A 15,808-nucleotide genomic window follows, 5' to 3' on the forward strand; every position below is an offset into this window, starting at 1 on the left:
AACATTTCATACTCCTTCTCCCATTGCTGACCTCTCAATCATGATCCCCCTGCAATTCAGGGGGAGAGATGTTATTTAAATATTCAGTTCCTTAAAACTGACTGTTATGGTCACATAATTTCCTTAACTGAGTGACTAACTGGCCTAGTACATACCATGCAGCTACACCATGAATTCCCCCTGCAGTGCTTCCCCAGCCAGCATTCCAAGAACTTTCCTTCTTTAATGTGCAGGCTGTGCTCTCCTGTGTCTAGTGCTGAGGTTCACGTTTCCTCTCCTTTTCCCACAAAGAGTGTTGAGCATAATCCCCCACTCCAAGCAAGCCCTGCAGGGGAGGGAAGAGAGGCTTGTTGGGGCACGAGTCCCCGGCTGACATTCTAATCAATGGCTGTGTTTTGGAAGAAGTTAAATCAAGGGGTCTTATTGTGTGCGTCTTCCTCCCACCCACCCCCTTTTCCTTCACCATACAGATTTCCCCCACAGAATCTCTCCCCATGAAAACACACTGTCCTGAGAGCTAGTATTATGAAATGCAGGAAGAAAAAGGAACCTAGACATCTGTGATAGCTTTGCTCCGATTTTGATACTATAGTGGGAGGTTACTATGCTCCCAGATGCAAAATAAATAAAGGGAAAGAAAAAAGCTACCCCGCAGCATTTCATTAAAGGGGAACAGATGTTCAAACCAGAGCAGCCAGCCAGCCATTGCAAACCTCATGGCTAATTTCTTGTAGACTCATCCTCCTTTTCGGATTCTCTCTTTTTCAGCAATGAAATAGTAAGGACTGACTTAAAGAAGCTTCCAGCTCTTCCAACGCAGGCACTTAAGGAGCACCCATCTCTTGCTTACTGGTAACTTTTCTGTGTGTTTAGAAGCACTTACCCTTTTCACTCATTTGTGGGATGATGCATTGGTCAAGATTGCTATGTGCCTGTCTATACTGTAGAGTTTTATTGGTTTTCTCACTGTTGTGACTTCCCCCAAAGACTTATGATAATTGCTGTTTGGTGAGTGTGTTGATTGAGACTTCTCAGTTAGAGATTCCCTAAGCTGCCCAGCCCTCACACAATTACATTTCCCAGAGAATGTCAATATTCCCCAACCTGGTGCCCGCCAGATATTTTCAACTAGGACTCCCATCAACCCCAGCCAATATGAGCATGCTGACCAGGGCTGATGTGAGTTGTAGCCGGATGATACCCAGCTCTACCTCTCTTTCAAATCAGAACCAGTGAAGGCGGTGACGGTCCTGTGTGAGTGTCTGGAGGCGGTTGGAGGATGGATGGCCGCTAACAGACTGAGGTTGAATCCTGACAAGACAGAAGTACTGTTTTTGGGGGACAGGGGGCGGGCTGGTGTGGAGGACTCCCTGGTCCTGAATGGGGTAACTGTGCCCCTGAAGGACCAGGTGCGCAGCCTGGGAGTCATTTTGGACTCACAGCTGTCCATGGAGGCACAGGTTAAATGCGTGTCCAGGGCAGCTGTGTACCAGCTCCATCTGGTACGCAGGCTGAGACCCTATCTGCCTGCGGACTGTCTCGCCAAAGTGGTGCATGCTCTGGTTATCTCCCGCTTGGACTACTGCAATGCACTCTACGTGGGGCTACCTTTGAAGGTGACCCGGAAACTACAACTAATCCAGAACGCAGCAGCCAGACTGGTGACAGGGAGCGGTCGCCGAGACCATATAACACCGGTCTTGAAAGACCTACATTGGCTCCCAGTACGTTTCCGAGCACAATTCAAAGTGTTGGTGCTGACCTTTAAAGCCCTAAACGGCCTCGGTCCAGTATATCTGAAGGAGCGTCTCCACCCCCATCGTACTACCCGGACACTGAGGTCCAGCACCGAGGGCCTTCTGGTGGTTCCCTCACTGCGAGAAGCCAAGTTACAGGGAACCAGGCAGAGGGCCTTCTCGGTAGTGGCGCCCTCCCTGTGGAATGCCCTCCCACCAGATGTCAAAGAGAACAACAACTACCAGACTTTTAGAAGACATCTGAAGGCAGCCCTGTTTAGGGATGCTTTTAATGTTTGATGTATCATAGTATTTTAATATTCTTTTGGAAGCCGCCCAGAGTGGCTGGGGAGGCCCAGCCAGATGGGCGGGGTATAAATAATAAATTATTATTATTATTATTATTATTATTATTATTATTATTAGCCCAAAGTATCTGGAGGGCATCAGAGTGGGGAAGGCTGGTTCATTCATGTGAGCACCAACCTGCAGGTTGAAATAGTACAGCCCAGACACAGATTTGCTACTGCACTGAAAACGGGGGCACAGTCCATAGTTTCACACCTTTACCCTCTTGCAGCCTGGTGTGCAGGCCAAGGAGACCCAGAGCGCTGCTCAGTTCTTCTAACCCAGCTTCCTCAACCTCGGCCCTCCAGATGTTTTGAGACTACAGTTCCCATCATCCCTGACCACTGGTCCTGCTAGCCAGGAATCATGGGAGTTGTAGGCCAAAAACATCTGGAGGGCCGAGGTTGAGGAAGCCTGTTCTAACCCATGGCGGTTAGCACACACTTTGCAAAGTCCTGTGGGAGAGCCCACTGAGGTTAAGCAGGCCTGACTCATCCTTCTTTTTTGCTGCATACTTGCTATGAAAATTATTGGAGACAGGACTGTGGATTTTCAACCTCTCATCTATGTGAGACTTAATACTGAGCCCCGTAAACATGTTCCATGTTGTAGCCTTTCCTCTTCTCCCTAGGCTGAGAATGAAATGTGCAGGCACATATAGGGGAGATGGAAGCATCCTATTTAAATTCAAAATGCCCTGAGGAGAAGTTCCTCCGTCTGCCTCCCCCACCCTTTTCATCAATGCAAATATGAATTGGTTTAGGAAAACTACAGGCAAAATTCGTTTTGCTGCTTTGCTGTTGGTGGCTCTTTCATGTCTCTCTTTAAAGCATTTGACTCCAAGCCCAGTGGTGGGTGGGGAACTCCTCTTTTCTGCTACTCCTTTAATTTCTCCACTCTCATAATTTGATGGCAGAAAGGGAGTGTGGTTTTCATGTTGTAGTTTGGGAATCCTTGTTTATTCTCTCCCCAGTGCCCCTGGGGAGGACTGACCTATTTCTCTTGGCCAGGTACTAATTCTGAAAAATTAGCATTAGCTTGGGGCAGGGCTCAAGTTTCCTGTGAAATTCTAATATAGTTTCTGAGTCCACCCCAGGAAAGTTTCCAAATAGTGTACAAATACAAGTAGCTGTATTTAAAATCCCTGCTTGGGGCATACATAGATCTGTAGTGCTGTGACGAACCTCAACCTGCCTGCTTTGTTTTTGTAATAACAGAAAATCTAACTACTTGGCCTTTCAAATGCACTGCCTGCCGTCGCTGTCTTTCTCTGCAAGCATAAAGGCCAGGGCAGGGAAGGGAACCTGTGGCGCTCCATGCGCTCTTGCACCCAGCCATCCCCTGCTCCAGCCAGCCTGGCCAGGAGGATGGGAGCTGTATCCAGCAACATCTGGAAGGCCACAGATTAGCCTTTAATCTCCATATTCTCAGGATTCTTTCAATAATTCATTCAACACAAAAAAACCTTTAAAAAGCTAAATGTAACCTACATGTTGCCTTTGTATAAGCTTCTGTTTTTCCACTGGCACTGCTTTCCCTAAAGAGCATAACTCTCTGGGATAATCATCTTTACTGCCTGGGACAGTCAGCTAGAGATTATCTACAGTTTTATGTCAACACACATTCTGCCTTTTATAAAATCTGCATTTGGTTCCTAGCAGATGAGGTGGTAGAACTGGGCTGCACCATTTCAGGGGGCAGGTGGGGGAATTGTGTGCCTGAATGCTCCCCCCCCCCAAAAAAAATCACTATACATACAAGGCTAGCATATTAGATCCCTTCTGCTTGGGAGCTATTTTTATGCACAGATAACTTTTATATTTAAATAAGTATTCAGTCATTTGCTTACAATGGGAAGTCTCCAGGAAGAGCTTTATAACACCTCATTTACTGATCTTGTGAATTGTATCTCAGTGGATCTGAGTTGCCTGATGGTCACCTGCTTATGTAAACTCACTTGGTGAATGTTTTTTTCACTTGTTGCCATAGAAGGAGATATCTCAAAATAGGATGTTTACAGCTATTCACCAAGATCTACAAAGCAGTTCTTACTCTTCCATGTACCGTATTTTTCGCCCCATAGGACTCACTGGCCCATAGGACGCACCTAGTTTTTTTGGGGGGAAATAAAGGAAAAAAAATATTTCCCGGGCTGGGGTGGGGGAAGCCTGAGCTTCCCCCGACCCCAGCCCCCAGAACAGGCTGCTATCCGCAAGCCGTGGGAGAGCTGCGCGAAGCCGGAAGCCTGGGGCGTGCTGAGCTCAGCGCGTCCCAAACTTCTGGGTGCAGGCAAGCTCTCCGCTAGCCGTGGGAGAGCTGTGCGAAGTCGCGTGGCTCTGCCACGGCTAGCGGAGAGCTTCCTGAAGCCTGGAGAGCGAGAGGGGTCGGTGCCTAATTTGAAATTGGTCTTTTGTGAGTGCACAAAATTTGAAATTGGTCTTTTGTGAGTGCACATTCATCCTCCCTCCCTCCCTCCCTCCCCAGTTACAAAGCAGATTGCATTTATTTTGTTTTTCTGGCTGTACTCTGCTCCATGATATGTTTGGATTGGTGTTGGGCTACCAACATTTGCTGTTAGCATTCTGGTCCCTTTGGTGAGGGCAGCAGCCAGGAAAAGAGCACAGGCTCTCATCTATCAGGCTCCACAGAGAATGGAGAAAACAGTGAACTTTTTCTGCTGTGCTTAGAACTGCTGGCAGATCTGGAGGGCTGTGCTTGTGGTTGTGTACTAGTGTGGGGTGAAGGAGCTGCACAAAGTGCTAGGAGAACAACCCATAGAGCTGCTGCTGCTGCTGCTGCTGCTGCTTCATCCCTGCCCACCAGGCCTGCAGCTGGATGTGGAAAGGGCATCTTAACATCTCTACCTGAAGGATTCAAAACCTTCATTTGAAGTGGTTTTCAGATCCTGGGCAGCCTTTGTCATGGCTAGTTTTGATGCTGTCAATCTGGGGTTTTTTCAACCTTTGTGTTAACATGCATATGAACCTTATTGTCGGTGCAATTTCTTTCATTTGATTTGAAGGAGTTCACAGATATGTTTACAAGCTGACAGGCCTGCAGGAGCACTTTAGTTTTAGTGCCATTTCATGCCTATCAAAGAATTAGCCATCTGAAGTAAAATGCATTATGAATGAGTTTACCTGCCACCAAAATAGTGACAGTCTGGAGTCACTGTCATGTTAACAGTTGGCCTCAGCCCATGTGCAGCTGTCAGTGGTCTGCTGAAAAGATGAACAGCTGAAATTCAACCACTTAGAGGCCTTTCTCTCCAGTTAATTTCTCTGTTTGGAATCATCTGTTTGTACAGAAATTAGGAAAGGGATAGGTTCTGTTTCTGAAATTTTGGCTCAATTAATACATCACACTAAATCATGGTTTGCTCTACCAAGATATGGTTCAAGCTTTTAAATCTCATACTTATTTGGGTTCAGTAGGCATTGGAGGCAGAGGAATAATTAATGGGGTTTTTTTTCATTCATTGTTAGCACAAAGAGTTTCTCTTTTTTTTTAATAAATTTTTTTATTGATTTTCCCAATTTTTAACAAACACAACAAAAACAACATAGAAACAAACACATAAATTCATAATTTCTTAACCTTATTTCCATAAGCCTCTTTTCTCGGACTTCCCCATACCTTCCCCTTTTTGCATCCTTTTATTTTTAACAATTATTCAACAACCCTTTTAGCCAATTAAATATAAATTCATTCTCCCTTTCAATTTCACCCTAAATCAAACAAAATTTACCGCTGTAATTCTACGTCTTCCTCACCCTTAGCATTTTAGCACTCCTCAATTTTATAGTAGCTCTTAAGATATATTTTAAACTTCTTCCAGTCTTCTTCCACAGTCTCTTTCTCTTGGTCGCGGATTCTGCCGGTCATTTCTGCCAGTCCCATAAAGTCGATCACTTTCGCCTGCCATTCCTCCAGCGTGGGTAGCTCTTGTGTCTTCCAATACTTTGCTAGAAGAATCCTTGCTGCCGTAGTAGCGTACAAAAAGAAATTTTTATCCTTCCTCGGCACCAACTGGCCGACCATACCCAAGAGAAATGCCTCTGGTTTCTTATGAAAGGTGCATTTAAGTACTTTCTTAATTTCATTATAAATCATTTCCCAGAAGGCCTTAATCTTTGGGCAGGTCCACCAAAGGTGGAAGAAGGTACCTTCAGTCTCTTTACATTTCCAACATTTGTTATTGGGCAAATGATAAATCTTCGCAAGCTTGACTGGAGTCATGTACCACCTGTAAATCATTTTCATAATGTTTTCTCGTAAGGCATTACATGCCGTGAATTTAATACCTGTGGTCCATAACTGCTCCCAGTCAGCAAACATAATGTCATGACCTATGTCCTGTGCCCATCTAATCATAGCTGGCTTCACTGTCTCATCTATTGTATTCCACTTCAACAGCAAGTTATACATTCTTGATAAATTCTTAGTATTGGGTTCTAACAGTTCTGTTTCTAATTTCGATTTCTCCACCTGGAAACCGATTTTCCTGTCTTGTTTGTAGGCCTCCATTATTTGAAAATAATGGAGCCAATCCCGTACCTTGGACTTTATTTTCTCAAAACTTTGTAGTTTAAATTCACCACCTTCTTGTTCTAAAATTTCAGAATATTTTGGCCAGTTAGTTCTCATATTAAGTTTCTTTACCTCCTTAGCCTCCATTGGTGAAAGCCACCTGGGAGTTTTATTTTCCAATAAATCTTTATACCGAATCCAAACATTATATAGTGCTTTCCTGACAATATGATTTTTAAAACCCTTATACACTTTAACCTTGTCATACCAGATATATGCATGCCAACTGAAGCTATTATCAAATCCTTCCAAATCTAAAATGTCTGCATTTTCAAGAAGTAGCCAGTCTTTTAACCAGCAGAAAGCTGCCGATTCATAATACAATCTTAAGGCCGGCAGGGCAAACCCCCCTCTTTCTTTAGAATCAGTAAGTATCTTAAACTTTATTCTGGGCTTTTTGCCCTGCCAGACAAATTTAGATATATATTTCTGCCACTTCTTGAAACAATCCCATTTATCAACAATTTGTAATGTCTGAAACAAAAATAACATTCTAGGCAATACATTCATTTTAATTACTGCAATTCGACCTAACAAGGAAAGCTTCAGGTTCAACCATATTTCTAAATCTTTCTTTATCTCTGTCCAGCACTTGTCATAATTATCCTTAAATAAGTTTACGTTCTTAGATGTCATGTTAATCCCCAGATATTTTACACTCTTTGCCACCGTTAACCCAGTTTCCTCTTGGAATCTCTCTCTTTCAACAGTTTTTTTCCAGTACCTTAGTTTTTTGTTTATTCAACTTAAATCCTGCGACCTGACCAAATACTTGAATTAGTTCTAGAACTCTTTTGGTACTAGTGTCTGGCTCTTGCAAAGTCAATACTAAGTCATCTGCAAAGGCCTTCAATTTGTAATATCTGGCTCCGACCTGAATCCCTTTCACCAGCTGGTCCCCCCTAATCATATTTAACAAAACCTCCAGGACCGATATAAAAAGTAATGGGGATATTGGGCACCCTTGCCGTGTCCCTTTTTCAATAAATAGTTCATCAGTAACCACATTATTTACAATTAACTTTGCCTTTTGCTCCGAATAAATTGCACTTATACCATTTTCGAACTTTTGGCCTACTCCCATCCCATGAAGGTTCTTCTTCATAAATTTCCAAGATATGTTGTCAAAGGCTTTCTTTGATGGCTGGTTACAAACCATGGTCTGTTAATTCAAACATTGCACCAAGCAAGTAATAGTTGCCAGATGTTGCTGGACCAACTTCCATTATCCCTGATGTAAAACCATGATGGCTGGGACTGATAGGAGTTGGTCCAATGGCATTTGGAGAACACCAAGTTGGCTGTTTGTGCACTAATCATATTTAAGCTTTCTTCACCGTGGCCCTAAAACAGCCTTTCCCAGTCTTGGGTCCCCCAGTAATGTTGGGCCACATATGCCATCATCCCTGACCATTGGCCATCCTGGCTGATATGGGAGTTGAGAGTCTAGCAACATCTGGCAACCCAAGCTTGGGAAGCACTGCTCAACATACTTCCGTTTGTATAATTCTCTGGCCCAGAGCAAATAGTTAAGAGATCAAGAGTGGGCCACAGATTGCATGCACAGATATGCCCCACCCCAACATACATTTCTGCTTCTTTTCACTTGCTAGATTGTTGTATCTACACAGATTATATTTCACTGTAACCATGGCTTTCATTATAATCAGGATTTCCAACCAGCATTTTTCTCCTGGTTAAGATGGATCTGGGTAGTGTTATCCATGGTTAAGGGAGGAGGAAATTCTTGAAATAGATATCTGTTTTTGCTGCATTTCTGCCTCTGTGTATGTAGTTCTTGTAGTAGGTCTTGTTTTAATTTATAAACATAAAGGTTTTTTAAAATAAATGTTTTTTGTATTAGCTAGCTTTGTTTTTCTGCTTTCCATCACATAGTATTTTTAGACCTCTGGGAATCCTTGGGCTGATAGACACCATTTTATGAGATGCCTCTTCTACAGTGGAGGTCCTGCACTGTTTTTTCAGCTGTGCTAAAGGTAATAAGATTCTGTTTCTCTCCTTCAAAGTGAGGACCGAGTTATTGAGCATTACAAGAAGCTAAATGGGCAGACGAGAGGTCAAGCCATTGTCAAGTAAGTTGGGAAGAGGGATTCTACTATGATGAACTTTGTCTCTGGGATGTAACATGGAGGGGGGAGTTGAACATTCTACAAGTAATTACGTAGCGTTTTCTATTTTAGTGCAGTGGCTGTGTTCCAGGAAACACTGAGGTCCTTCAGAAACTTATCAGGAGTTCCTCAGTGAGAAGATGATGAATGCTGGCCAAGCCTTAAAAAATAGTCTTCCTACCACAGCTGATTATTGGCCACAATCCACAGTTGCAGGAGAATATTGGCTGGGTTCTAAAGTGTGTACTCAATTGACACAGGGCAACAGCAAAGCCTAAGAAGATCTAGAACTGCACCCTAACACAGATGGGTGTTTCAATATGTTTGGGGGTCTCTTGACATAAAAATTCTTAAAGAAAGGGTTCCCTGAAGGCAGAATGTTTGAAAACCACTGTTTAACATATGCTCTTTCAGACTGCAAGTTCTCCTCTAGGCATATTGTTATTGTCTTTAATTTAGATTTCATTGCAAAGAATTTGAACGTGCCACTCCAATAAATACTTCAATATAATCCAGTATTTCATGGAATATGTTACAATGGTGTGAAAGGTGATGGGATGTCTCACTGAAGCTTAACAAAATCTACAAATCCTTTTTAAAATGTCTAACAATTTACCCTACTAGTCCTCACAGCTTCCCATCAAGATGGAGATAAATAAAACATGCTTCTGTGTCCAATCCAATGATATGAATCCACTCCTACTCATCAGTTTTAGAATTTGTGTCATTAACACATCCTGGAAGGGGTGCCCAAATGTTCATGAGGGTTTTTTCCCATTTTCCCATTGCCTCCCCTTGTTGTCTGTGTGACACTGTTATTTTGCACTTCCCTCCACAGCTACATGAGCATTGTAGAATCTCTTCCAACCTACGGAGTCCATTATTATGCAGTTAAGGTATGTTTCAACTGAAAAGTGTTCTTTGATGGAATTGGATTGGTTTATCGCAAACAATTACGTCAGAAATCATTCTTCATTACACAGTAATGAAAATTCTAGTCTATTTCCTGTGTTAAGATCAATAAATAGCTTTATTAACTTCATGGTGATGCACTTTAAACAGAAAAATAATGCATCTGAAATTGCTTATTTATTTGATTGATAGACTGCTTATATGCCAAAATGGAGTCTAAGTGATTTGCAAGAATCGCTTATAAAATCCATACATAATTATAATACACAGAGTATTAAAGCATCCTTAATTAGAATGTAAGGTAAAGGTAAAGGTACCCCTGCCCATACGGGCCAGTCTTGACAGACTCTGGGGTTGTGCGCCCATCTCACTTAAGAGGCCAGGGGCCAGCGCTGTCCGGAGACACTTCCGGGTCACGTGGCCAGCGTGACATCACTGCTCTGGCGAGCCAGAGCCGCACACGGAAACGCTGTTTACCTTCCCGCTGGTAAGCGGTCCCTATTTATCTACTTGCACCCGGAGGTGCTTTCGAACTGCTAGGTTGGCAGGCGCTGGGACCGAGCAGCGGGAGCGCACCCCGCCGCAGGGATTCGAACCGCCGACCTTTTGATCGGCAAGTCCTAGGCGCTGAGGCTTTAACCCACAGCGCCACCTGCGTCCCCCGAATTAGAATGTACAATACAGTAAAAAGCTTGGCAATTAAAACAATAAACAGTTAAAACAAGAAGATCAGAAGTTCAAATTCAGAGGGATGTCTGACTGAACAGGTGTCTCCTTGGAAGGTGGCAGAATGCCAATATTATTGTTTTATTAATTTATATACTGCTTATATTTCAAAATGGCTTCTAAGTGGTTTAGTATAATGGAGCAGTGCAATTCCATTGTAAATCTTTACGGTTTAATTTATTTGGTTCTAGGTGAACTTAAGTGTTTTAGTTGCAAATTGTGAATAATACCCTACCAATACATACAAACACACTCCTTTCATACACCCTGAACAGCAACTGAGCATTAAGAGGCTATTCATCGGTTATGCCCCTGCCACGCCCAACAGGAAACAGAACAGAAGCTGCAAGGAAAGGGCTGCAGTAACCTTTTAAAGCGGGAGTGCACAACCTGTGGCCCTCCAGAGCCAGTGTGGTGTAGTGGTTAAGAGCGGTAGTCTCGTAATCTGGGGAACCGGGTTTGATTCCCTGCCCCTCCACCTGCAGCTGCTGGGTGACCTTGGGCCAGTCACACTTCTCTGAAGTCTCTCAGCCCCACTCACCTCACAGAGTGTTTGTTGTGGGGGAGGAAGGGAAAGGAGAATGTTAGCCGCTTTAGTGATAAAGCGGGATATCAAATCCAAACTACTACTACTACTACTACTACTACTACTACTATTCTTCTTCTTCTTCTTCTTCTTCTTCTTCTTCTTCTTCTTCTTCTTCCAGATGTTTCTGAACTAGAATGCCCATCAGCCCCAGCCAGCATAGTCAGGGATCAGGGAGGTGTAGTGCAACAACATCTGGAGGGCCGTGAAAAGTTTCAATGGTGTTTTGCTAGTCCACACAGGCTGGCACTTTGGTTTCATTTAAACTGGTAAAAAATGATCACAAATTGGGATTAAAAAAAGCAAGACAGGAGGACAACACACACAAAAAACCCTGAATGCAATTTATTGACAATGACATTCACTGTCAAAAGTGAGTGAAGGTTAACAATTAACATAAAAACTGCTTGTTTGAAAGCAACCTCTGTTAAGGAATGTTCCAACCGTCAAAGACTGTCCAACTATACCAAACACATTTGAAATTAATAAAGGCAGGGGATTCTTGCTACCTTTGCCTCTATGTTTTGGCTAAACCCCCTTCAGAATAACATTGACTCTGGTATATGTGCACATGTTTTCTTTACACCAGGACAAGCAGGGAATTCCTTGGTGGTTAGGACTTAGCTACAAGGGAATCTTTCAGTATGACTACCACGACAAAGTGAAGCCAAGAAAGGTAAGCACATTATTTAAAGAGACTTACTTTGCCTTTTGCTTGAATGAGGAGGTCAACATGTTTAACGTCTGAATTTTATAGATAATTTTAATCTATATTTTTGTTTGATGTTTACAGGTTTTAGCAATTAAGCAGTATGCAAATTTTATTAAATTGATATATAAGCAGAAACATTTGTCAGTGAATGTTTCTGTAGGCTACTTAAAGAGGCCATGGCAGAGAGTTAAGAGTCTGAAGTAATCCTTATATACTGTGGTCACTGTTAAGGCATTGAGGGCACAAGGAGAACGGGACGACAGAGAACGAGATGGTTGGACAGTGCTGTCAATGCTACAAACATGAGTTTGACCAAACTGTGGGAGGCAGTTGAAGACAGGCGTGCCTGGCATGCTCTGGTCCATGGGGTCACGAAGAGTCGGACACGACTAAATGACTAAACAACAACAACTGTTAGGGGAGAGCATTGGAATGCAGCACTATTAATTGCAAGGGCTTAGAATATTGTGACATATTTTGTATAGCCCGTTTTCTCAAAGGTGTAAAAAGATGGAGACAAAACCCCTGTTTGTAACTTGGTAGTATCTTGCTATAGGTTCAAATACATATTTAAGTAAGGCAGAATGGGGGGAAAGAAAGGGAAGAGTTGCCTTTTGCCAATTCTTTTGTTCCAAGTGGAGAAACTGTGGATATCAGCATCACTTGAAAGTGGCTGGACATCTGAATGCCTGAATATAACCAAGATATTTGCACTCTTATATGATTACAATTGAGAGCAATCTTCTGTACAGTTTTGTGCAGGCACCTTTTTCTCCAGAAAGCAGCACTGTCTTTGGTTGCACATGTTCATTTGTACAAACTAGCCATTGTGCATTCTCAGAAAATTACAACTTGTCAGCAGCCAAGATATTCCATTCATTCATGCCCCAAAGCATCTAGCATTGTTCTGATGAGATAAATGGGAGTTATGCTCATGCTCTTCATTCTCTCTCTCCATCCTACATGGATGAAACTTCTGAAACAGAGCCTCCCAGAACCAGGCACCAAGAAGCATGAAGGCTCTGCATGTCTGGTACCTTGTTGCTTCCTTTCAAATGATGTTTCAGAGGAGATAAAAGGGAACAAGGTCTGTACACCTTTCTCATCTGAGCCAAGGTAGTGGTAGACTCAGGGTGACTAGCCCTGGCTGGATGCACAGAGGGTTCTTCTCAGTCTGAAGAAGGGTGAAGTTTATAAGTTTGCTCCTAGGCCTGGCTGGTGCCATCCAATAAGCAATGTTGGAGGCTGCCTGAGACAACAGAATTCAAGAGGAGCAGGGCTTCTCTGGAAAGTTTAAAAAATAATATATCTTGAGAAAATAAGGTGTGGAGTCAAGGGCAGTTGTGCCACACACACCCTGATTTTCCCAGTTGCCAACCCTAATAATCGCTTCATTCTTCTGGAGTCAGAAAAGCCCCTCACAATCAACAAGATATTGAGACAGCAATATTAATTTTTGTCTGGGGCACTGGTTAACCCCATTTCCCCTATAGCCAAGAAGTCATTATGTCTCCCATCAGTTGATACCTCTGTTGGACTCCCATTATCATTAAGATCTTTTTTTGGAAAGAGCATGTTAGTTTTAAACCCTAACCTGGAAGTGAAATCTCCCTTGGGATGGTCCAGTAGAAGACAGCTTCTACTGGAAGCCTGGTGGATCACCTCAAGGCAACCCTGAGTCAACATTTGAGTTGGTTTGTTTTTTAAGGTGTCTTCACATATTGAAGAATGACGCAAATGAATTAGGACCTACCTCTTGTTGATGTTTATAGTTCCTATTAAAGGTAAGGGACCCCTGACCATTAGGTCCAGTCGTGACCGACTCTGGGGTTGCAGCGCTCATCTCACTTTATTGGCCGAGGGAGCCAGCGTACAGCTTCCAGGTCGTGTGGCCAGCATGACAAAGCCACTTCTGGCGAACCAGAAGTAGAAGACAAAGCAGGAAATTGTGAAACAAAACCAGCCCAAACTGAGAAATGTATATTAAATGCAAAGAAAAATCCTTGCCTTTAAAAAAAAGATTGTAATTTCCCCCTGTTAGGTCATCCTGAATAGTATTTGTCACACTGAATAGCTGAGCGTTGTCTCTTTACAATCTCATCATCATCCGGTCAAACCCAACCTTTTATTAAATTGCTCCAGTCGTTTTGCCAGGACCCTGCAAAATTCTGAGTACTTAAAAAAATAAATAATGATAAGAGCTTGGCTGACTGTTGGCTTACTGTTCTAGGATCCAATTTGTGCACATTTAAATTTTTAGTCACTGTACTAAATGTCACCGGAAATGCAGTTGGGCTTTTAATATAAGAGGCCCTGGATGAGGCAGTAGTTGAGGGAATTGAATTAGACTGCAGCTTCCAAAGGCCATGAGCCACATGTATTTGAGTCCTGAAGGCATATTGTCTATGCTTTAACTGACTAATAAGATCGAAAGGAGAAAATATTGCATTTTAGACTGCGTATCTCTTCCCTTGTGCACTGGACTAAGCAACATTTGATTGGATATTTTCACAATTGGCCATTTTTAATCATTCCTTGAAAATGCGTAATGAGCAGGAGGGCAGCCTTGGTTAAGTACAATTTCATGTTCTCCCTTCCGTGAGCAATGAATATTCATGGCCACCTTATAGGGTATGTTTCCTTTCTGTCTGTTACACAGCTGGAGCTGGCATTGCAGATGTGCAGAAGCAGGCACACAGGCAGGAAGCACAAGTCTCAAAGCACTGTTAGCCTAGCAACCTGAAATCTTGAACAAGGTCCACAGCCTGGTCTCAACTGCTGCTCTTCACTTCTCCTTGTGTCTCCTCTCTCAAGTAAAGCTGGTTTCATTCCTAGCAGGAGAGTGTGACTCACATTTCAGGAGTTTAAAGCAACCAACTGCCCATCAGTGCCCATTGTCCTCTCTCAGTGACTGGCCATTCCAAGTGCAAGGTAAAGAGCATCATTCACAACACCACTCTAGCATGCAACTTCTTTCACTCCCCCAACTTAATAAGGAAATATAAATTTCCACCTGCACTTTTTTCACTACATTGCTGCCAAACAACGGCAATATATTTCTGCCTTGTAGCACCTGATAAGAAGGGTGGACAGATGACAATGAGGACAGGACTTCCCCTTCAAGAGGAAGAGGCAATCTCAGCAGGCACACTTTCTGGAATTCCATAGGAGCTCTGTCCTCTTTTGTCACCCTAAAGAGAAATTGTAGAAGCGTGTTTTTCAATGAGATGGAAGGTGGGGCTGCAGGTTGCCATGAACCTGTGAGCAAGTATCTCTGGGTGGGGCCCCTCAGGCAAAGCAACCCTCTCCTTGACACAGGTGACTACAAAGCACAGATAGGAAAGCGTGAGAGGACAGGACAAGAGCAGACAGCATGCTAGGCTTTGTAGTCTTAGTGCATAAACCTTGTTGATTGAGAGTTCAGTCACAGTGCTATTCTATGATCACACGCATCCAAGGCAAGTTTGTAAATGACAGGTCTTGCTTGCAATTGTGAAAGTGAATAGGCTGCTTGAATAAACACAGAGGAAGCACTGCCTTGCTCTGCTTCAAGGTGTGTGCTCTCCCTCTCCCAGGCGTGATGCTGGAATCACGAGAGTCAGGGAACAGGTTCTCCTCTCCTGGATTAGCAGCTAAACCTTTTTTAGCCAGAGGCTTCCCTCATGGGCAACTTGACTGATCTGCAACCATAAAAAACCACCTATCAATCCCATGAGAAGCCTTCCTGTCAGTACTGGGTGGGTTCAAAATGGGGGAGCAAGAGATGTGACTCATCCCTTTGTACAATAGGCTGCATTCCAGCCTTACAAACGCCACATAAGCTGGCCTCCCTCCACACCCACCTTGACTGTCCTTGTGATAAAGAAGGCAAAGAGGACAACCGTAGGGCTGCTGCCATCAGACAGCAGTGGGTGAACATTCAAGAGCCAGAGGAAGGTGGAGCAAAAGTACTAGGATTTCAGGGGAACTCTGGCCAAGGTACTCCCCTCTTTGGATTACAGGTCTGTGTCTATTCTTCTCAAAAAGAAAGAAAGAAAGAAAGAAAGAGACTTCCAAGTAGATGAGATTA

The 15,808-nt window shown here is 43.3% G+C and overlaps 1 protein-coding gene across 8 annotated transcripts in view; it reads left to right on the top strand.

The window, feature by feature from the left end:
• FRMD4A (FERM domain containing 4A) overlaps positions 1-15,808 on the top strand; it is a 434,151-nt gene that overhangs the window by 350,307 nt on the left and 68,036 nt on the right. For all 8 annotated transcript variants that reach the window (XM_079993568.1, XM_079993569.1, XM_079993570.1 and 5 more), the window contains 4 exons: positions 769-852; positions 8,702-8,767; positions 9,642-9,699; positions 11,617-11,703. In XM_079993568.1, coding sequence (XP_079849694.1) covers positions 769-852; positions 8,702-8,767; positions 9,642-9,699; positions 11,617-11,703 — 295 coding nt within the window. The remainder of the gene's footprint in view (positions 1-768; positions 853-8,701; positions 8,768-9,641; positions 9,700-11,616; positions 11,704-15,808) is intronic.

Source organism: Podarcis cretensis, assembly GCF_951804945.1.
Source record: "Podarcis cretensis genome assembly, chromosome: 10".
Classification (NCBI taxonomy): domain Eukaryota; kingdom Metazoa; phylum Chordata; class Lepidosauria; order Squamata; family Lacertidae; genus Podarcis; species Podarcis cretensis.